The 24,596-nt window shown below is 37.9% G+C and overlaps 1 protein-coding gene across 1 annotated transcript; it reads left to right on the top strand.

Moving 5' to 3' along the window:
* Positions 1-10,066: 10,066 nt before the first annotated feature.
* LOC131299906 (uncharacterized) lies at positions 10,067-24,082 on the top strand. Its single transcript, XM_058325480.1, has 6 exons — positions 10,067-10,127; positions 16,957-17,131; positions 19,053-19,371; positions 19,482-19,600; positions 19,694-19,767; positions 23,878-24,082. The coding sequence occupies exons 1-5, from the start codon at positions 10,067-10,069 to the stop codon at positions 19,737-19,739; spliced, it is 720 nt and encodes a 239-aa protein (XP_058181463.1). The 3' UTR covers positions 19,740-19,767; positions 23,878-24,082.
* The last annotated feature ends 514 nt before the right edge of the window (positions 24,083-24,596 follow it).

The following is a 24,596-nucleotide window of genomic DNA, read 5'->3' as shown; positions in this document are numbered from 1 at the left end:
CATAGACTTGACAAGTCCAAAACCCTTCATGATGACCTAAGATTTGGCCTACAAATGGAAGTGACAAGTCATGGAAGACTTGGCATGCTTTCAAGCTTGATTGGACATGACAATGGAGCAAATCCATGGGAGGAAGGAGAGAAGGGGGGGCCGGCCATAGAGGAGGGAGGAGGAGCTCAAGTGTTGGCTATAAATAGCACCCCATGCCTTCCATTCAATTCACACCATCACTTCTTGCTCTCACTTCTCTCTAGAAACCATTTCTGTTTTTCCAGGCAGCTTACTGCCCTCCACGAATCTCTATTTTTCTCCTGCTTAAAGTAGTTTTTAGAACCAACTCCCTTCGAGAAAGTTGTAGAGCACTTCGAAACCTTCAAGTTAGACCCAAGAACCATCCCAATCGGTGAAGAAATGACAAAGATATTGGCATCCGAAGTTCAGTAGAAAATCTCGGATTTCCATTTCCTGACAGCATACTGTCTCTGCCTTTATCACCATTTTTCTCCTACCTAAAGTAGTTTCTAGGATCAACTTCCTTCACGAAAGTCGTAGAGCACTTCGAGAGCTTCAACTTCGACCCAAGAACGATCGTATTCGGCCAAATATTGACCGAGTTACTGCCATCCAAAGTTCGGTCCAGATTTGCAAGTTCACCGCCCGTAGAAAATCTTCCAACTAGCTTATTCGGCCCCGACTAAGTTTCGGATCAAGGTAGATTAATCTCTACTCATTTTCCCTAGTATAACTTTAGTTATTTTGCTTATGATAAGGCAAGTTAAAGTATTAGGAATAAATAGCAAGCTCGTTTTACAAAATCTTGAAATGACATTACGATCATGTAGATTTTCTCTACTCACTTCCCTAAGTATACGTAGAACCCTAATCCAATAACTCTACGTATAGTATAAAATCTACGTTAGAGAGTAGCATGTTCTTGATTCAAAGTATCAATATCGTAGATAAGATTATCTATTGTTTGGTTTCAAGTAAATAAGCTTATCGTTTAAAATGCATGATTGTCAATAAGTTTATCTCACTAATGGAGGTATGAACATGTTGGATAAATGACTTTGTCTTAAATAAACATATGTTGTATTGAATTTCTCAAAAAGTAAGATATAACGATTTTCGAAAGATAAGATTTTAACGCTTGATTTGAAGTATTCATATTTTGATCTTTTCGAGCATGCTTAGCAATATAGAATTGGATGATCTTGTTAGATTACAATGAATGATTTATGGTTGCGTATGTGAAAAGTCCTACCGCGGAATCTATGCATGAGAACGAGACACGGAAATCGAGAAAATAGAAACATGACACCTAGGGTGTGGTTAACAAGAAAAATGTGTTTCGAAGGAGGAAATATTTTTGAAACTACATAATGACCGATTTTGATGGCATTATGTGAGATGTGTGTGTGAATGTGTGCCAATGGGAACCCGGGACGGCGGAACCATTGTGAGGATACTCGGGAACCCGGAACGGCGGAACCGAGGTTGGGTGTGTGGCTTGGTTATCCGCGGAGAGGAGCCAATGCAAATGTGTGCCAATGGGAACCCGGTGCGGCGGAACCATTGTGAGGATACTCGGGAACCCGGAACGGCGGAACCGAAGTTGGGTGTGTTAAAAACGGATTTTGAAAATGTTGATTTGGTGATGAAAAGTGAAAATGGAGACACGGTCTACGATGAGTTGCGTAGGAGAAACACAGAAAAAAAAACATGGACACCAACGATACTTGAATAGTGAATGTGGATGTGTGATTGTTACTATTCGTCGTATATGATTTACTGTTTGTAAGTTATGAGTTAGTGGGTAGGGTTTACTCTATTGAGCGTTGTAGCTCACGGTGTTGCCTTTTTGGTGATCCTGACATATTATATGGGTGGCGACGCCGGTATAATGTGTCAGATTTCTTAGATGAACAGGATAAGATGTACACCGTGGAAGCTTTTGGAGCAGAGGAGCTTGCTAGGATGGAAGAGCAAGCAGAGTAGTATTAGGAACCCTAGTTTCCTTCCTTGTTGAATAAATGTACCTTTTCCTTATGATGTAATAATGAGCCAGACTCTCTTTATTATATAATAAATGCCTCATTTAAACGTATCCAAAATTGGGGGCGTTACAATTACAGGTTTCTTCGGACTAGAAAAGACATCTACTTGTCAATTCTTAGTGTAACTGTGAGAGCCCTCACGTTAAAAATAATATTAGTACGATGATAATTCATCACTAACTTTAATTATTGGTCGCAGACGGAGTCACGAACACATTTTACAAGTCAATCGGCCAAGCATTTTAAATCTCTGTGTTCTGGATTTTTTCTTGAAAATTTCGAGAATGAGGTTATTCTTAGAATAATTTATTTAAAGTACTATGCGAATTTCATATTTTTTCTGAGACCGAAACCAGAACAACTTCTCGGCTACGTGTGCGCTCGAACGTCTGGGACCACCTGCGCATGCAAGGACACATGTCACGCTTATAGACACATGGCATGGCCAATTTAACACCTAGAATTACACTCATGCATGTGTATATATAATTGGTAATAACATTTTTTTTATCATTTTGGTAAAAACTAGTCAAACATGTATTTTAATTTTAGAGAGAGAGGGAGCTACGAAATTTGAAGAAAGAAGAGGAGGATGGTGTTCTTTCACCCCCCACCTCAGTTCCACCACGAGCCACCACCTCCCGTCACCATTCTCTCGTCGGAAAACTTATTTTTTTGCTGGTAACTTCTTAAACTTTCCTGACAGCTTTATGGACCATCACAAATTCATATTTTGAGAAACCTTCTGCTTCGATTCAATTTTTGAAGTCTTCAAAACTTTTAAAGTACGTTTAAAGATGAAGATTTTGATGCCCAGAACATGCAAAACCGATCAACACAGAATTAGTTATGAATTTTTGAATACTGACTGTCACTTGTGTGTCCGAATTTGATTGCGTCTGTCTTCTTTTAAATTTATGGGAAATTTCACTACTTGCATGGCTATGTTTTTTTTTCAAGGACTAGGCCTTTAAGTTGGAAACATTTTGGAGTTGGAATCAAATCATTTTGATAAATATACAATATTTGGTGAATTTTTAAGTAGAGTTGTCTGACATAGACATAAACTGTGATTGATCTGTTTTCTTTTGTTTGCCGAGGAAAATCTTTTTTACTTTTGAATCTGAGATTTTTACTGAGAATAATACTTTACGTTACGAAACTTTGTGAGTTTGTTTCAACATTTTTGGGAGTTGAAATGAATTAGTTATAGATTTTCTACTAAAATATTTTTAGCTGCCCTGTTTTTCTATAGAACAGCTTGTTCTTTTGAAATCTGGAGAATATTTGGTTGATAACTAATCTTTCAATTTTTACAATAGATACACATGGATGTTACGCAAGTTTTGGCACTGGTTTGAGTATTTTTGGACTTTATATGAATAAGTTATGATTTTTCAAAGAAAGGGTGACAGATTTTAGGAAATGAACAAAATATTGTTTTTATTTCTTAAAATACCTTGCATGCATAGGTTTTTGAGAGTTTTTGACAAAACTAAGTTTTTATACCCAGAAATTCCATGTGATCTTAAGGTGGAATTGTGTTTACCATTTTACCATTAGAGGCTCGCCAAAAAAGGGAAAATGACGGCCCAGGACGTATTTTGATAATTAATACCCACCAAGGACAAGCTAAGAACATTTGTTAATACTAAAAATGTCTTTGGCGGGTATTAATTATCAAAACACGTCCTTGGCCGTCATTTTCCCGCCAAAAAAATGGACTTTGTTAAATTCTTATTGATTTTTGTAAAAATTACAGGATTGTAATTTATGAATAATTAGGATGCTTAAATTGTACACCTTGTAGTTAGGAGGTTTAAAATGACTATTTTGCCCTTGGGATTCAATGTGTGTTAAAATGACCTTTTTGGTCATAATCGTTTTAAACTGAGTTTTATACTTAAGGTTTGAGTAAATTATGGTGTAAGACAAGATTTTTATAAGATGGGAAATTTGAGTTCAGCACACTTGATATGATGGACGCACGACGTAAAATGATCGTTTTACCCTAGTAAAAGAATCGATTTTAAGCCTTGACTTAGAAGCTAGAATTGGACTATATGAGCGTAGTACATTAATTGTACTCATACTTGGACGTTCATGATATTCTTATTAGGTCTGTGTGGTCGTTAGTATGAAATACATTAAGACTGTGAAGACTCGAGTAGAGATTAGCCGCGTCTTCAGGATCAAGGTGAAACATGCATATCTTGTTTACATGTGTTGTTTAAATATTTCATTGCTGTTGAAATATTTTGGAAATGGTTTCTAAGTAGAATCATGGATATTTATAAACTTGCTAAATGACTTGATGAAATGTATATTTTTTCTGTCGATACATCTGAACAAATATCCGTGCTTGAGGACTTTAAACAGACAAAGTGGATTTGGAGTTACAACCAAGTATCATGATGGTTTGATGTCATTCCCTTTATATTTTAGAGGTCGCTCCTCTAGATTCTGCTTGAAACTTGTTCATGAAAGATGTGCGAAATCGACGAGTATCATGTGATATTTTTAATATCATGATGGTTTTCCTGAAAAGTTGGATTTCATTCTGTGAATGAATTGATGATTGATAATTATTGCTTTTAGCATAAGTCTATTGAAAGGCTTGAATTCATTTTATTATGGACTTGAGATTTGATTATCTTTGAAAGGAAGTACATTTTACATGGTTGATACTGAAGAGTATCACAACACTTTTTATAAGATGTTAGTTGTATCCATGATTTAATGTGTTTACTATATATACCATGTTTCACACGAGCTTTAGCTTATGGAGTTTTTCAAAAATCATACTTTTCATGTTAGCAGCATAGCTGGACTTGGCTTTGCTCTCAAGCCGAAGTCTTTTTGGTGATCAGATCTTATTTCTATACTGTAGTACTGTTTTGATGAGAGTATAGAGTTGTGAGGACTTGACTTGAAGACTATCAAATTTTAATAACTGGCTTGTTCTGGTCAGGTTATGCTATGGTTATTTGTAGGTATTGTTAAGCAATTATATTTATTTCCGCACATAGAACTCTGGAATATGTTGGAATTATTGAAATTGTGCTTCCGCAGCTTACTGAATTTCTTAAGGAAAACTATTTTGGTGAAAGGATTTTATGAATTCCCTAAGCTTACTGAATTTTGTTAAGGAAAACTATTTTGGTGAAAGGATTTTATGAATTCCCTAAACTGACTTATTAGGATAGGCCTAGGGTGATGTAGACTCACTGGCCGGTCATTAGACCTTTAACTAGGGGTGAGCATGGTCCGGATTGGTTCGGTTTTATAGTAAACCACAAACCAAACCAATACCTACGGATTATGAATTTGGAGAACCAAACCAACCCACAAAAAGTATAGAACCAAACCAATCCAAACCATTAAATACGGTTCGGTTTCGGTTTTAAACCACGGTTTACTTTGAACTAATCTATTATCTTCAAAAAAAATATTTAAGTACTTAAAATTATGAAGATAAACTAAAGAAAACGTTATATTAAAACCAATTCTATTCAAATTACCAAAACACACTAACAAATTATCAAAACATACTAAATTACTAATATCAACCAACTAATTAAGGGTAGAATACCAACCATTGCTTCAAGTCTTAACTAAAAAAAATGAATAATGGTAAGTTACTAAAATGAACCAACTAAAAATACTAACTACTAAACACATCTTAAGATAATTTAGCCAAATAAAAGGCCAAAGCAAATTCTTAAACTATTGAATTGAAATGAGGCAGCAAAAGGGTAGCAGCAGCAACATGACAGCAACCAACTTGTTGTGATATATAGAAGTTTATTCCAAATTATCTTGGAAGGGAAGGAAAACTATATATTCCGGTGAATTTAATAGGATCAATAAATTAGAAAAGTAGTTGACTAAGGCTCCCATATTTATTTGGTCAATCATAATTAAATTATATATATATATATATATATGTGTGTGTGTGTGTGTGTGTGTGTGTATTATACGGTTCGGATCGGTTTGAAACCACAACCGTGAACGAGAATCCACAAACCAAACCATATAATGCGGTTTCTAATTTTTTTAAACCATGACCAAACCATACTTCTAAAAAACCAAACAAAACCTTTTGGTTTGGATTGGTCTGGACTGGATTCGCGGTTTGACGGATTTTTTGCTCACCCCTACCTTTAACGACCCATGGGTTTGGGTCGTGATAGGAACACTCATTAAAAAAATAATTGGAGTCATAATTTTTCACTGATCGGTTGTGATCAGTAAAGAACATGAGAAAAATGATAGTGAATTTCATGCATCATTTTATATTTTTTCTTGTCTTGTTTAAATAAACTTAACACGCATGTTCATAATTTCTTAGAAATAATTCAGGTTTATATCTATAAAGTAAAAGATAACGTACTACCCAACCTTACTAGTTAACCTGAGAGTGAGCGAATTCTATGATCGGTTCGTGACCCTTAAATGCCGAAGGTTCTTTAATCCTCTAAGCTACAGGCTTCACCCGTCTATACTAGATCAGTTCTCGAGAGTAGCCTCAAAAATAGCTCAACACCAGAGTATCCTCCAAAAGTGCGACACCAGAATGTCAAAAGCGGAAAAGTCTTCAATACACGTCCCTTTAAGGTGTGTATCATATGCACCTATTGTGTGGTTCATATTGTGCCACCTCATAAAAAATTACTTGTAGGACCGGTCATTCATAATATTTTATTTTGTATCATAACTTTTAATCTAAAAATTCATAACTTTTCATCAATATGATTCGTAACTTTTTAGCAATAGATTCATAACATTTTGGGAATCATAACATTTTAGTGTGTTTCAATAAGGGTGCATAAAATACACACTCAAATAAGGGGTGTGTATTGTAATACTTCCCGTCAAAAGCTTAACACCCTTCATTCGATCTCTTCAGTTTTTTCTATATGACAAAAAGATAAATAATGAAAAATGTAAATGTCAGCTAATTCAAAATACCAGTCATGACATCCCTTCACTCCCCAGCGGGTTTAGTCCCTTTGGCCTATTTCTTGATCTAATGTGGAGACAGGGTATGGTTGTTATACCTTTCATGACTCGTTTAGAGCATCTCCAATCCAACACCCTCCAAATCTCTATTTGAGATGATCAAATTAATCTATTTTATTTGAAAAGTAGATTTAGAGGATTGTACTATTTATCTCAACTCTAACCCAATATTCTATTTCTCAACTCCAACACATATTTGGAGGAGATCCTCTATTTTTTCCTTCATCATCTATATTTAGAGGATCAAAATTTATCCTCCCAAATGGAAGAGAGTTTTAGAGGATGGGTTTTCCTCCAAAATGAAGAAATGGAGTATGGGTTGGAGATGCTCTTAGGAATGAGAATGATCAATAAATGTCATATAACTATATATCTATATAGTGTCAAAATCATAGTAAATATGAAGAGTATAACCTGACTTTTATGCCCATGTCAACCAATATTTATCTTGATCTTTTGTAATGAAATATTTATTTTACCTTATTATTTTAGTAATAAAAAAACGAGTGTGTAAAAAAAGAGGGGTGGAAATTTAGTCCTCTTAAAAATAGAAAGAGCGTGTTTGTAAAAGAAGAGTAATTTTATTAAAACACGGTCATAAAATTATGCATCATTGAAATTTACTATAAGAATACTAATGTAGTAATATTTTAAAATTGAGCGGGCCAGCACGACGGTCAACCCCTGCAATGCATGAAGATCAATTTGTCCTTCGAGAGTTCTTGTAGAATTATTTTGTCAAATCATATGTGTAGAAGGTATTGCCACGTGGCGTTCCAAATTCATTCTTTACCTCTCAAAATAAAGTATATGGAGCCCACGCAAATAAAAAAGAGTTTGGAACATCGCCACCACGGGCATGGAATAATTACTCCTTTCAACGTAATCTTCAAAATATTTTGTCCAGTTCTTCAAATATTTTGTCCAGAGATCTCCGTTCTTTGGCTAGAGAGGAGACGACAATGGCCCAACGATGGAAACAAGTCCCTGTGTACAAGGCTGTAGCTCCTCGTCCTCCTCCTCCGGTTACACGCATTCTTTCTCTCTCTCCAACGTTATACATTGTAGAGTAATGTGTGTGAGGGTTTTGGGTTGGAGAGTAATGGGTGTGTGGGTTTTGGGTGTTGGGTCTCTGGGTTTTGGGAACGTGGGTTTTGGGCCTTGGGTCTGTGGGTTGGAGAGTCATGGGTGTGTGGGTTTTGGGTTTCGGGTTTTGTGTGTGCGTTTTGGGTATATGGGTTTCGGGTCCCTGGGTTTTGGGTATTGGGTCTGTGGGTTTTGGGACTGTGGTTTGTGGGTTTTGGGTTCAGGTTTGCTCTCTATCTCCAACGTTATGCATGGTAGATTGGGATAATGGGTGTGTGGGTAATGGGTTGTAGAGTAATGGGTGTGTGGCTTGTGGGTTTAGGGTCCGTAGGTTTTGGGTGTGTGGGTTTTGTAGTCTATTGTATGTTCTTTTCTAAATTATTGTATTTGTCAGTATTGTAATTTATATTACTACAACAATACTGTTCTCTACAATTTATTGTTCTTGTTTTCTACTAATTTATTGTTTGGGGTTCTGTATTGGGTTTGGATTTGTACAAGATACTATACAGTATTGTTTTCTACTAATTTATTGTTATTTATTGTTTGGGGTTCTGTATTGTGTTTGGATTTGTACAAGATTTTTTACTAAACTCTGTCTATTACTAATATAATCTTGTCCAAAACTAACATAATCTTCTCAATTTTTTGAGGGAAAAAGTATTGTCTAATTTGTGGATAAATTATTTTCTTGAAACTAGTTTGCGACCATTCAACAGAAACTAATACCTACATCTTGAATGCATGCAGGATTGGACTGGACAAAGATTTGCGATTAATCGTGTAACTTTGAATATAGAAATCGGCGATCACCTATACGACACTACGTTTGAAGCCTGGAATTGGACTTCGAATGAACTCGACTCAAAAAGGATTATTGTTCACGTTGTTTCCACTGAATCTGAAGCTGTTCGACTTAAGTCTATCTTGGAGAGCATAAAGAATGAATCTGTTGCTGATCAGTACGAGTTAGGAAGTTGCAATCAAAAAACCATCCTGGTTGGATCTCGGGAAATCACGGGTCGTCAATTTGATGAATGAGTTGCAGTTACCAAAGCCCCAAAGCTGGGAGTACAACTCGAGAAACTTTTTTATATCCCAGGTATACAAGGGCTCTTAGTATCCCTTTCAGGTTCGTTTTCAATTTTTAGTTCACTTCCTAAGCACACCTTGATAATCGACTTCGTTCATTTTGTAAAGTTCGACGAGAACATTAATCTTGCAAAAAATTATGATTATCGGACTTTAGTAGATACATGATCGGCACATGTGAAAAATGCAAAAAAACAAAAATTGGATCCAAAAACACACTAGATCAGAACCCAATTTTTGTTTTATGGCATTTTTCACATTTGCCGATCATATATCTACTAAAGTCCGATAATCATAATTTTTGACAGGATTAATGTTCTCATCAAGCCCTACAAAATGAACGAAGCCGATTATCAAGTTGTGCTTGGGAAGTGACCTAAAAATTGAAAACGGACCGAAAAGGGATACCAAGAGCCCTTGTATACCTGGGATATAAAAAAGTTTCTCAAGTTATACTCCCAGCTTTGGGGCTTTGGTAACTGCAACCCATTTATCAAATTGGCGACCCGTGATTTCCCGAGATCCAACCAGGATGGTTTTTTGATTGCAACTTCCTAACTCGTACTACTGATCAACAACAGATTCATTCTTTATGCTCTCCAAGATAGACTTAAGTCGAACAGCTTCAGATTCAGTGGAAACAACGTGAACAATAACCCTTTTTGAGTCGAGTTCATTTGAAGTCCAACTCCGGGCTTCAAACATAGTGTCGTATAGGTGATCGCCGATTTCTATATTCAAAGTTACACGATTAATCGCAGAGAAATACTCAGAGGCTTACAGGCCATCCACAAGGCCGGTGAAATTTTATGAAGGCAGTTAGAGTGGGCCCCGGTAATGAAGTATTTATCGCAACTTCGAACTATGACGGTGAGCTCTGTTCTGCCATCCTTTCAATATACTCCCTCCATCCCAATTTGGCATCTCACTCATCATACAGAAAATAGAGCGTGCGACCTGACGAGAAAATTTAGAATAGGAGTGCTATGTTAAGTCACCATCAAACTAACATAGCACATCACTCATGATATCTCGTCTGTACCCCAGATTGCTTGAACACACCAGATGAAGAATTTTTTTTAATCCCTCATGAGTTCTAACTCAAAGCAATGCTTGAATCTCCAATCAACGTCTATGTACTCATGATTACATTGTATAACAAATATTCAAACATAACCGTCCGGACTATGAGCTACATAACTGGCGTGTGTTACCATACAATCTTCCCTAAACTTCTCATGTCGGTCTGCTTACACTAGATCGCTTTCCTAGACATGCTCCGCTAGATTGCATTAATCATGGCCCTTGGAAATCATGCTAAAGTAGCAACATCTAGTTCTCACTTCTTGACATAGTGCTAGGTTAAAGGGCATAATTTAGACCGTAAAATGGTCTATGAGGGCTCACACTAGCCATTCCCTCGCATAGTCACCATTCCCTCGCATAGTTGACAATAGCACATACAGTATGATATGTATGCTACGGTGTAACTCCCCCTAGATTGGGCCATCACTAAACGCCGTACGAATCTTAGTCTAGTTGCCCCGTTGGCACCTAACTTGAATTTCTTAACACAGTCGCTTATCAAGCACCTGTTTAAGATTCACATTCAGCTTTCTCAGGCTTCATGAAGTTGTGGAATGACTCCATGATTGACTTTTTCAATAAAGTCTCATCTTAGACAATCTAAGGCGACATGAGTAAACAAGTTTTCTCTGCTCCATATGCAGTAAAATACTTATCTCGCGTGCTCTTCAAGCACTGAGATGATTAATGTCTCATCTTGCTCACTATCTAAGCGCCAAGGCGATCAACCGTGTGAGTAGGTCGATCTTAGCCTGATGACTTATGCATCAAGCCGTAGAAACCACATCTATATAAGGAACACATAATGTACTCATAAACATAAACATAAACATCTCATAAAGTACATAGTCAATAAGGTGTCTACCATACATATCAAAGCCTACAAAGTCCCATACTCCTCACATGAGTCTGGAAGACATCTCTACTAGTGGCTTTTGTAAGTGGGTCAGCAACCATCCTACCGGTGGAGATATGTTGTAGAGTCACTTCCCCTTGCGCAATCACATCCCAAATGTAGTGAAAACGAACATCTATGTGTTTGATTACCATGATACTTGGGATCCTTTGTATAAGCTAGAGCTGCCGTAGTATCACAGTGAACCATGACAGCTTCATCTGCCGAAGCTGTAACTTTGAGACTTTGAAGAAATCTCTTCAACCGAACAGCTTCTTGAACTGCCGTAGAACAAGCAACGTATTTGGATTCCATTGTGGACAAAGCAATGCAAGACTGTTTCTTACTACACCAAGAAACAGCTGCTCCACCAAGTAAGAACGTGTATCCAGTCGTGGATTTACGCTCATCTCTGTCACCGGCCCAATCAGCATCACTGTAACCTTTCAATCTTAAGCTGCCACCCAGGAAGCCAAGGACAAAATCCGACGTCCCAGATAGATATCGGAGAATTCTTTTAACTGCTAACCAATGAGCGTATCCTGGATTACTCTGGTAACGACTGGCCATACCAACTGCAAAGCATATGTCCGGTCGAGTACACGACATAGCATACATCAGACTCCCAATTGCACTTGCACAAGGTACATTTGCCATTTTTCTCTTTTCTCCATCACTTTTAGGGCAATTATCGAAGCTTAATTTATATCCCTTCTCGATAGGAGTGTCAACGGGTTTTGACTTGTGCATCTGAAATCGTTCTAAGACCTTCTTATTGTAAGTCTCTTTGGGACAAACCAAGTAGTCTTTTTGAACGATTTCTTAGGATCTTAACTCCGAGCACATAGTGTGCCTCACCCATGTCTTTCATTTCAAAATTATAAGACAACCACCCTTTGGTGGTTACAATCAACTCCATATCATTTCCAGCTATTAATATGTCATCAACATATAACGACAAGATCACAAAACCTTTTTCTGATTGTTTCACATACACACAGTGGTCTTCCTCCAACATTTCAAAGCCGATTGCAACAATTGCTTGATAAAATTTGAAGTACCACTGTCTAGACGATTGCTTTAGGCCATAGATGGAACGTTTGAGACGGCATACTTTGCGTTCTTGTCCCTCTACCACAAAACCAATAGACTGATCCATAAAGATTTCTTTGTCTAGATCTCCATAGAGAAATGCAGTTTTCGCATCCATTTGGAATAACTCCAAATCTAAATGTGCGACAATAGCTAGAATGAGGCGAATAGAGACAAACCTCACCACCGGGGAGAATGTCTCTTGATAGTCTATACCCTCCTCTTGGGTATAACCTTTCGCCACGAGACGGGCCTTATACTTGTCAATTGATCCATCAGCCTTGCGCTTGATTTTTAAGATCCATTTATTTCCAATAGTCTTGCGCACAAGCGGAAGATCAACCAACTCCCAAACTTGGTTGCTGTACATGGAGTTCATCTCATCTTTCATAGCAGCTTGCCATTCCTCAGCCTTAGGTGAAGTTAATGCTTCCTTATAAGAATTGGGTTCATCAATCACATCAAGTTCTAATGGAGCACACATGAGAGTGCTCCACTTAATCTCAAAATGTTGACGAGGAATTATTCCATGTTCACTTCTACGCAATTGAGATCCTTGAAAGTCTGATTGTGGAGGTGCACTCCCACTAGGAGGCAAATCACTCCCACTATCTTTGGCGATTTCAGGATGAGTTTCTACTTTCCCACCCTCGCTCAAAGATAATGGAACTCCCTCAAGTTCTTGTAACTCATAAAGTGCAAGATCTTTCTTTACTTCACCAATGCTAGGAAAATCTTGTTCAAGAAAAGTGACATCTCGTTAGTCATTCCTCCATTAGGGTGTTCACCATACATTACATAACCCTTAGAGCAATCAGAATATCGGAAGAAAACTTGTTTGTTTGCTCTAGGGCCAAGTTTCCCATATCTATGGGAAGAAGCGTGCACAAAACCCGCACAACCCCATGGTCGCAAATGCTCTAAATCAGGCTTCACACCGTTCCAAAGCTCATATGGAGTTGTGGGAACAGACTTAGAAGGCACACAATTAAGGATGCAGGCCACAATTTAAAGAGCATCCCCCCAAAAAGATATTGGGAGGTTAGCTTGCGCCATCATCGACCTAACCATATCCAATAAGGTTCGAGTCCTTCTTCTGCAACGCCATTTTGTTGTGGTGTTCCTGGAATTGTTAATTGCCTGCGTATTACCTTAGCTTCGCATAATCCTTGAAATTGTTGAGACAAATATTCGCGACCACGATCAGTATGAAGGGTTTTTAAAGTCTTTTCTTTCTGATTCTCAACCTTTGTAAAAAAACGTTTAAAGCAATCCAATGCTTCAAAACGATAGGAGATCAGATAAACGTAACTGAAACGCGAATAGTCATCAATAAAAGTGAGAAAGTAAGAGGCGCCATGGCGTGCCTTCACGTTCATCGGTCCACAAATGTCAGAGTGAACTAGCTCCAGAAGATAAGACACTCTGGGTGCCTTTCCAAAAGGCTTCCTACAAGCTTTTCCAGCTAAACATGGCTCACACACAGGTAGGCTTATACTGGCAAGAGACCCCAATAGGCCTTCTCTAGCTAGTCTAGCCATTCTATCTTTACCTATGTGTCCCAGCCTAGTATGCCATGTCACAGAATCGGGAGCATCATCATTATAAGCCATGTAAGAAGATGAAGAATAATCTAAGTCCGACATAAAAAACCCATTTGATAGATACCCACGTCTGTACAACGTTTTATTTAGATACATTTCGAACATGGAATTTTCAAAACGAAAACTGAAACCAAGCATTAACAAACAGGAAACTGATAACAGATTACATTGAACACCAGGCTTAAAGAGCGCATCATGAAGGAGAAAAGTGCGCCCTTGACGCAACTTGAGCTGGTACACTCCAACTCCAAGAACAGTCTCCCTTGTACCATTACCCAACGTGATATACTGAGTATTTGCCAATATTCTTCTGTAATCTACGAACCCTTCTCGCTCTCTGGCTACATGTTTGGTTGCTCCTGAGTCTACAATCCATCTAGGGAGAGAATGAGCAACAAATACATGTGTACAAACACAAGTAGTAAGAGAGTTAAGGTTGAGGTCTACCTTCTGTTGCTCAGTGCACTCACGAGCAAAGTGACCCAGCTTTCCATAGTTATAGCATTTCATTTTTGATTTGTCCTTTTTGCCACCATGTTTGCCTCTAGGGCATTTCCCAACTTTGCCCTTCTTAGGCCCAAGGTTACCTGCTTTCCCTGCACGCTTTCCTTGTCCTTTGCGCTTAACCTTGGAAGACTGGCGCTGCCCAACATCGGTGATATGAAGCTTAGCAAGCTCGGGGAGCACACCCATGCGCTTTGCTTCTAGCTCGAGGTGCTGAGAAATATCAACAAAAGTTTTGATATTTTCGCTGTGCGTCATCATAAGCTTCATTTGACCCCAAGTTAGATCAGGCAATGAATGTATGACAGCTATAACCTGCCGCTCATCAGTAAGAGCATAACCAGCAGCTTTTAAATCACGAATCATAGCAAACATCGTTCTTAGATGCTCAGCCATTGTGTGCTTAGGGTCCATGACATAGGACTCAAACTTCAAAGTAAGAGCCCACAACCTATTTGCCGATGTCATCCCATAAGCAATTTTAAGCCGCTCCCACATTTCTTTTGCGGTCTCGCAATCAACAAAGCCCCCTTGAATATCATCCTGCATTGCGCTCGACATGGTAAAGCGCGCAGAACGGTCCTTTTTAACCATGCTTTGTAGACTTCCATGTCGCGATTATACTAGACATCATTTCCCTCAAATGGCTCATCAGGCTGGACCATTGAATTTGTTAGAGTTTCCAGGATCTCTTGTTCATTGAGCAGATATTGAATTTTTCTCTGCCGCGTATCGTAATTGACTCCATCAAGTTTCTCTCCTCTGTTGAGATCTACAATTACATTCTTAGCAGCCATAGCTCTACAATCATTGCGCAAGATTGACATTAGTACTCATTACTCCTTCCGTCCCTTTTTTAGAGTCCAGTATTCCATTTTGGGTTATCTCTTAATAAGTTTTCATTTTGCAAAGTTAGTGGGTAAAAGTTGGTGCATTTTCCATTTTGCCCCTAAAAGTAGATTCATTTTGAAAAGTTAGTAAGTAAAAGTGTAATGATGATGTCTCTATAGAGGGTAAGTAGGGAAAGTTGAGATAAAAATTGATGTGAAATGTGTAATGATGATGTCTCCTTAATAAGTTGGAGTTACGAAGTAGGACATTTAAAAAGGGACAGTGGGAGTATAATTTTACTCAAGAAACCTTATTAGCATATGATATCCGTTCTTACATAGTAAAATCGAAAATTTTGCTAAGCTAGTGATCATCTTCTACTATGCAAGTTAGAACACCATACCTAATTAATTTTGAGTAAAATTTTATTTTCCACAGTTTAAGTATACACAAGATTTGCATGACCATATTTGCACTAAAGACTTGAAAAAAACTGTGCATGTAATAGTCCATGCAATCAGATGGCTAAGAGGATTCGATAATTTTTTCTGACTGAAGAAATTCATCACATTAAGGACCCACGCAAGCATGTCAAACAGATCTCAAATTGCAACTGACGAACTCATGCAATTATGTCCACAGAAAGAAAATTCACATTTAGCATACTCATGGCACATGAACTACATACATGCAGTATTTATAATCGCACCCTTTTAGACATGTGGACAAACTAAGCTGCATGTAACGAAAAGAGCTACAGCTTTTCTCTGTGTATCTGACTAATTACACATGGCATGACATTAAGGGGAATAAAGATAGTTGTATATCTATAATGTTGTCCAAAACAAGACACATATACTAGGCAGTCCATGCACGAAAAATAAGACAAAAAAATTAACATGATCTAATCCATGCATCACTGTTTTTGAAGTAGGAGAGCAAGATTCTACTATTTCCTTTCTCTTATTTAAATTTTTCCGTAAAAAAACAGTGTGTACATAGCATGCCCACTTCTCTGATGACCTCTCTTGCATTAACTTCATATGGACACATGGAAGATGACTTCTTCAAAACTCATTAATGTTTACTGTCCACTTTGACCATGCATGTTGCAAAAACTCGAAACTAACCCGTCAATAAGAGACTACCAGAGCCTCTGATGTAACCCACACTCTAAGTTCAGGCATATGATGGTAGCCTTAGAGAAATAGCCTTTGAGAAAGATGCAGCACACTAGAGCAAATTCCTAGCCTTTTGGAGATATAGACATACTATATAAGATCCCTCTTAACTTTTCCTTGCTTTTTTTTTGTACGTATCCCAAAAGCTCACAAGAGAGCTTTATATAGAGTTCTTTGTCTTACATGCAAACATGTATGTATAGACACATGGGTTGTCTATGTGGCAAGAGCTCTTTGTCTTACATGCAAACATGCATGTATAGACTCATAGGATAGCTAGGTGGCATGAGCAAGACAAGTTGTAGGGAGTTGAAGCCACATGGGTGATGAGTAATGACTCACAAATACAATGTTTACGAAATCACATCAAATATTATAAATTACAAGATATAATCAATTGAAAGGTCGTACGAACTCCCCAAAAGTACTATTGAATTGGGATAGATGGTGTACATTTATGCTTTTACCATATTTTGACTTGGGCTGACATTTTTAATTTTGCATAGTGGCGTATTTGGAAGTTGGAATTCGAACAGATTTGGCCGACTTCCAAAAGATGGTGTACTGTGTCGTTAAATCTCACTCCATCACCGCTCCCGCCACCCGTCCAAGAGCTATTGCATTGTTCACCGAGCTTTGTAATTTCTCGCTGCAACAGTCCAATAATATAGAAGATTTGAGGTAAATTTAGACCATTTCAATTCATTCATCATAATATTTATACATACCAAAACGTATTTATGTGTTTAAAGTACGTATTTACATGTTCGAAGTCAAAGATATGGTTGTGCTGACCTTCAAAGATATTGGAGAAAGGGATTCAATGTTCAATGGAGGTAAAATGGCTTGGTTGAGAGATTGGTTCATTAAATCATCAAAATGGGAGGAAACGAAGACAAATCCTTGTTCATGCCTAGTTTGGCTCAACTGTTATGGTGTCCCACTTCACTTATGGAACTTAGAAACTTTTTCCGAAATCGGGCAGGCTTGGGGTGATGTTGTTCTGATTCAAAAGCCTTTCCTTTTCAGTGGGCAAAGTTCTTATATCCATAAAGGAAATGGAAATGATTAACAAAAACTTTGGAAGTAGAAAACAATGGGAGAGATACGCGGATTAGAATCACTGAAGAGCAAAAGGCGGTAAACACAATTCTAAGAACAGATTGTGCATGCCCTGGTTGTCATATGGAATGCTCTTCTCATAATCCGTCAACTGGTGAATCAAAGAAACAGCAACAAAGCAGAACTGAACTGAGGATGATAATGATAGGAATAAGGAGGTGGCAGATACAGAGGGCTATAGAGCAACTAAAGAGACAAAGGTATTGGGATTCAAAACTCAGAATTTTCCAACTGGAGATCCAAAGGAGAAACAGCAGAATGGGAGAGAAGATGATGACATGGACATGAATGAAGTGGTGTCGGAGGGGTACAGAGTGGATGAAGTGGCATGCATGTTGGGACTTGGGACCCAAAACAGGTAAATTGGCTCAAGCTACTGGATTTGGAAACAATGACTGCATGCAGTTGGTTCTTTTCACAGGTAACAATAATGATGTGCCTGATATACGGGACTCGAGGCTGCTGGAGCACGCATGCTCTTCAGAGGGAAGGGGAACAGTCTCACCTACAATGGAGGCAAATAATTTTAAAGCACAGAGTTTAAATTTGAATGTGGGCCTCCTTACAGTACTGGGCTTTCAAAAGCTCATCTCTCTTTTCCTATGCCTATTCCCATCAGTCCTCAAATACCCAGAAGCTTGTCACAAACCGTGGATCATGAATCTAGTCCAAGTATTGCTCCTTTCAACAAAACATTTCAAAGGAAAAATACTGGTGGAATTCAGCAGTTAACCACTTCAGTAGCAACTTGTGAGGACAATACAAAGGAACTCTGCAAAGCAAAGAGGAAGCTGAAATCAGTTGAACTATTGGGAATTCCAAAAGGGTATTCAGATTCATAAGAAGTTTAAAAGTATGAAAAGTGTTCTCAAAAGCTGGGCTAAAGAGGAGTATGGGGAACTACAAAGCAAGCTGGAGAAAGTGGAGCTAGAACTTCATGAACTTGATCTTCAAGCTGAAAGTGGAAACATAGATGAAGATGGCAGAACCAAAAGGAGGAATTTGAGATCAGACATGTGGAAGTTAAGCAGAAGTGCTGGGCCACTGGTCTTGCTGTTTCTGCTATTGCTGGCTGTTCCTTTTTTTAGGGTTTCTCCTATTCATTATGGTCATTGATACTACTGGTGGCCTTTGTAATCATGGGGGAAACTAATTTGTGTTACTTATTTCAAAATGTGTTGGCTCAAGCATGAGGAACAAAGGGTGATCAAGGTTTTCCATCAGTAATTCTTTTGGCACTGTCATTTCTGGATATGCTGGTTACTAATAAATGTTATCCTTATACTTGGGAAGGCTAAAGCATGACATGCTTGTTTGGGCCGATTTGGACAGGATTTTGGACCTTTCTTTTGGGATTTTCTGCCCTTTTGTTGTATTTTGATCTTTGGTTGATTCCTTATCAAGCTGATTTTTGCAGATGATATCTTTCTTTTTCCTCTACTCTTCTTCTTTCCTTTTGATGATAATTTTTTCTTTGTAGGGATAAATGTTTCTACATCTACAACACCCCACTCTTGTGGGATGGTCACGAGAGATGCCAATTCAAGGCCAAAGTTTGGCACATTAAGAACAAAAACAAGAGGGCATTTGAATATGTTCTTTTCAATCAACACCCTATTGATATGACGGGTTGGCAAAAACGGATTCCTGTTGATCTGAACGATCATCTATACCTTGTGTTGATCTATCCCAGACTTGCTATTCTTCAACCAAGAGAACAATACGTTAATACAAGCTATAATTTCACATTTGGATTTGTGAATTTTGAGAGGAATTTCGAAGCTCACGAACAAGACAATGTTAGCACTACAAACTCTAATATTCTAAATTTTTCTTTTTTTTCTTTTGTCTTTGTCTTGTTATAAAGAAAATGCATTTGATGATTGTCTTAATTTTACTCCTCATACAGGACAAAGAGGCGACTGAGGTAGAGATTGAGGGGCGACTGTTTGATATCTTCCCTGAATCCTATTCCGTTGTCTACTACGCCTTGATTCAAGGATTTCCAACATTTAACATAGACTTCAAGTAAGTTACAAAACATCTAATTTAATATGGTTTCTGATTTTAAAAACTTTGTATCCATAATTACGTGCAAACTAATCTCTCTTGTCTCTCCAGGGGGGATCTTCGAACGATCCTGACGTCCGCTCCATCTCATATTTGAGCGTAACTTTTGCAGGTTTTGGGTTGTGGTATGTGTTGCCTTTTTGCAAATTATTATTTGCTCGGGGTCTTTTGTAATGATAAGTTATTTGCTTTAGCATTTGGTTGATTAAATTTTAGTTTCTGAATTAGTGTACAGTACAAATGTCTTTTTTCCTTTAAACTTTCACCCTACTAATGTTTTTTTACTGTAGGATGTGTTTGAATTATGAAAACTATTAAGGGTACTGCTTATGTATGAGAACGAATATGTAATGGTTGTTATGACTAGGGTCAAGATAATGTGTTTTTATGGGCTTCCCCTGGTTTGTTTATAGTTTATAGTCTTCTTTAGTGACAAAATCGTAGATTATGTAAATTTTAAGCAATGTGAAATGTGGTTATCATAGATATATGCTAGATTTGGAAAACGGTTCATAAGGCATAAATCAACAGCCTTTAGCGTTGTACGATCATTGAACGAAAATAAAATCCCTAAGCAACATGCGAGACCACTTTAGTCAAACAGGGTTTCATCTATGCGCTATGAGAAGAGCCTAGCCGCACATTATTGTGAGAAGATTCGATGTCTTTAATAGAGTCTCCATTAAACCATCCCCGGAACTGTCTTCTTCTTGAGCAGCTTAACTTTATAGTTAGTTCCCTTTTATAGTCTGAATCAAAACTAGGGCCTAAAAAGACTCAAAACACGTTAACTTAGGTTTCAATGTCGCCCTCTGCTCGGTGGAGGCCATGGTTGCTCTGGCGAAAAAGTACAGGAAGTTGGGTTTTGTTTGCTATATGAGCCAGAGCTAGTGCCTGAGCAGAATCAGAGCGGAATTTGTAAGTGAGCTTGCGGAATCTTCATGTTTTCATTGGCTCACTCTGGATGCATTTTCGTCGCTCCTTTAAGCTTTCAATCCTCCAGCTGCAAAATTCATGCAAGCAACTACAGTGACCTACACCACCACAAAGCAAAGAATATAAGTCAACTAACCAGTTGCACATGGGATGGGAGGCCCTAAATACGTATATTTCAGCACCTACCAATTGCGAAGAAATGGACCCATGTACAAATGTAACGAAGAAATTGTTGCGGATACTACCAAGAAATGGCGACAAATATTAATCAAGAAATAGATCCATATTAGGAGCCTGAAGTCATTGGGCCAAATTCTTGTTGAGTTAATTGATTAGAGTTGCGCTGAGCAGGAAGGGATTGATATGTAATATGTATATAGAGGTATAAATAGGCGGGGGCAATGTATGTTGGTTGCTTTGACATGTTGTTTCACATTTTCGTCAAGTTTTTTTAATCTGCATCCTTTCTGATTATTTATGGGCAGACTTTTTAACTGCATTATTACCTATAATTGCTGTTAGTAATTGTGGCATGTAGCTGCCATCATCCTAGGAATTTATAAATGACCATTTTCTAACTCTAATCACAAAGCAAATAATGTTCAAAATCCAGATGTACAGTGACTATGACTAGTTCAGTCAATGATGATTGGTTTCATGGAGATGAAAATGATGTTGCTGGGTCTAAAGAGGGTGGTCTGTTGCCATTGGGCTTGTTTCTTTAGTTACAATTACAAATCGAATTATGGGGACTTTGAGAGTATGTTAAGTAAGGTTTATTAGCTCATGGTGGTTGGTAGTTTGAAGGGTGGTAGGCAGTAGTTATGAATGATTAATTGAGGTGAAGCTTGTTGGAGTTTGTCCCACATCGGTTAATTATCTCCTCCAAAACTAGTATATGAGTCTGGGTGGCCTCTCCACTCCTTGCCAATTGGTTTGGAGTTGGATGCTTTAACAAAGCTCAATGAAAGAATAGCTTCTAGGATTGAAGAGGTCTTTTGCTTCATCAGTTCAGTTGAAGAAGAGTCTTATAATTCTCTGATGTGGTGTGTCCTTGTTTGTTTATATAATCTTGTTAAGGCATTTTTTAAGCCTCATTTCAAAAACTTTGGGGAGGCACATGCGTTCACGTATTTTATGAACTGAATGCTTACATGTTGGCTGTTGAGATTTTACTTCTGCATCACTTTTTGCAATTGGTAAATTTTAAGCCAGGAAGATGGGGGTAACTCACAAGGAAGACTAGGACAGTCAGGCACCAATAGTTGCAAATGGAAGGATTTTGGAACCCCAGGATAAATGGCAATGAAGTTCAGGATTAAGTCAGGCAATTTGAAAGATAGTTTCAGGGTTTCTGAGAATTCTCAAACTTTTCACCCTGATAGCACTGAATAGTTATACATAAACTCAGTGGCTGCTGCTCCTGTTAGGATAGACTTCAAGTATTTGATCTCTCCTTTTATTTACAAACTTATTGAAGAAAGTCATGCAAGTCGAGCTCAAGTCTGAATGTCATATCGTGGTAGGAAAATATTGCTAATCATCAAACTTTGGGTCACCAAAGTCACAACCAGAGTCGTTGTAGTTATTGAAGAACTATTTAATCCATGTTAGTTAAGATTTTAGCCGTAGGTCTGTGCTTTGGCAATATGTAGGTTACTCAAGTAATATATTTTCCTCCTCCTCCAAGAAAAGAAGATACATCTTACGTTCTGTCGAGCATTTCTAATTTTATTTGAGGTGTTTTTCCTTGTCATTGGGACATAGAAGGTTTTCCTTTCTTTTCTTTTTTTCCATACTTGGGTCAACTGGACATAGAAGCTTCATGTATGGGTTAATTGTATAGACGTGTTAGAAATGGAGGATCGGTCAGAGATTTTTAGTTGACATATTTTTTCTTGTCATTGACTCGTTGGGACTAGGACATAGAAGGTTTTTTTTTTTCGTTTTTGTGTGAACTGGATATAGAAGCTTCATTTGTGGGTCAATTTTATAGCATAGTAGGTGACTTGTTGGACCTAGACATGGCAGATGCAGTCATAGATGTCAAAAAAATGAGATCTTAGGAGACATATGGCTTGCATGGCTTGGTCATAAGGCGGATTGCATATTATTCTTTCCGGTTTGTTTGGATTGGATTCATGAGGTATGGGAAGCATGCTTTCTATATTTGCCAAGTTTTTCCAGACGTAAGCTTAAATATTGACATAAACTGAAACTTTTAAAAGTAAGTGTTGCCTAGCTTCTGAGATGCCCTGTTATGTTCAAGGTTGCATTTTCTATGTGTTCAGTACCACGGAAAAAGTATCTTAAGTTCTATGGCCCACTAGTATAATCAGAGTTTTGTCGCCGATACGACATTAATTTTCTTTCCACTTCTTTGTTTAGCTCCTTTATGGTCAAAATACACTTTGTTTGTGGTGTTTGCGGATGCACTAAAACTGAGTGTTCTGCTGTGAAATAGAATTTTTAACTGAGGGGAGGCATGAGACTGCTGCATCACCATTTTCATCTCTGGTGCACTTTGAGTGCCTTTGTGGAGCTTAAGCCATACTATTAGTATTAGATAACTGCTGTATTTTGAGATTTTTTCTCCTCAGTGAAGGACAAGGATATGCCCCTTATTTGTTATATTTTTTTCTTCATAACAAGTTTGAAGTATGTTCTTGTGAATCATAGTCAGAGTAATGGATCTGAGATTCTTGTTTGTGATGTCTACAAGGCTTTGAGTACTGCAAAAGTTAGGAAACATCTGTTTGTCTTGCTGGATTGTAATAGTTCTATGTGTTCTATATTTGACACTTCCCATTGCCAGAAGGTTTTATGTGATAAAAAATGATACTCCCTCCGTCCCTTTTTTTGTGTCCAGTATTCCATTTTGGGCTGTCCCTTAATAAGTGTCCATTTTGTAAAGTTAGGGGGGTAAAAGTTGGTGTATTGTCTATTTTGTCCCTAAAAGTAGATTTCATTTTGAAAAATTAGTGAATAAAAGTGTAATGATGATGGGTAAGTAGAGAAAGTGGAGGAAAAAGTTGATGTGAAAGGTGTCTTTTTAATAAGTTGGAGTTACGAAGCAGGACACTTAAAAAGGGACGGAGGGAGTAGTAATTATTTCTCCACTTTTTCTCCATTGTATGTGGATAGTGTGTGGACTTGTATTTTTACTTATTAAAAAAAGAAATGTGGACTGGTGTAAATTGATTTTGGTGTTTGTTTATTTGAAGCACGAATTCTGTTTATTGAACCTGATTGGTGATGAATTCTTTTTTGCCTCATGATGATCTCTCTCTGTGGTTCAGGTTGGTTTACTCTTTGCTGGAGCTGACCGCGAGTGCCCGGTGCTCAGTTGAATCTTACGTAAATTGCTTGGGTGCAAGCTTTTGTTCTTTAAAGATGACTCTTGTAGCTTATCTTGCCTAGACATGTCTTTTTGTATTTGGCGTCCATATGTAATGACAATGGCTATTGATGGACAATTAGTGTAAGTGACTTATGTTCTGTTTCCACGAGTTCTTTCCTCTGTTAGATTCAGTTTTGTTGCACATTGCTAAATTGGGAAGGCCCACTAGGACAATTGTAAAGACCATGAATGAACACAGGGTAACAAACTAGCGAGCTGATGAGCTGAGCTTTAGTGAGTTCAAACTTGCTTACTGGTTTTTAGTGAGTTCAAGCTTAAGCTCGAGCCCAATCAAAAAAGTAATGAGCCGAGCTCGATTAATTTTTAGTATTGCTAGTCTCGGTTTTTTGAATAAAGTAGTTCTTTAATTTTGTGACTGCACCATATGCATGGATTGCTTAGGTATTCCATTCGCCAGGCCAAGAATGGTATCGGGGCAAGCCCCAAATCAAAATAAAGGGTCGTAGTTCTTATAGTTGGAAAGCGTAGATCTATTTTACTTTGTGATCGTGCCCATGCGAGTGGGTTGCCTATGTAGTTGATTCATCTGGTCCGGAGTAGGATCCAGACAAGAACGAAATCAAATCATGTTGGTCGTAGTTCCCGGTAAATTTTTAT

Source organism: Rhododendron vialii, chromosome 9a (genome assembly GCF_030253575.1).
Source record: "Rhododendron vialii isolate Sample 1 chromosome 9a, ASM3025357v1".
NCBI lineage: Eukaryota > Viridiplantae > Streptophyta > Magnoliopsida > Ericales > Ericaceae > Rhododendron > Rhododendron vialii.
Note: the sequence above shows the minus strand (reverse complement) of the source record. Positions and strands in the feature narration are given on the sequence as shown.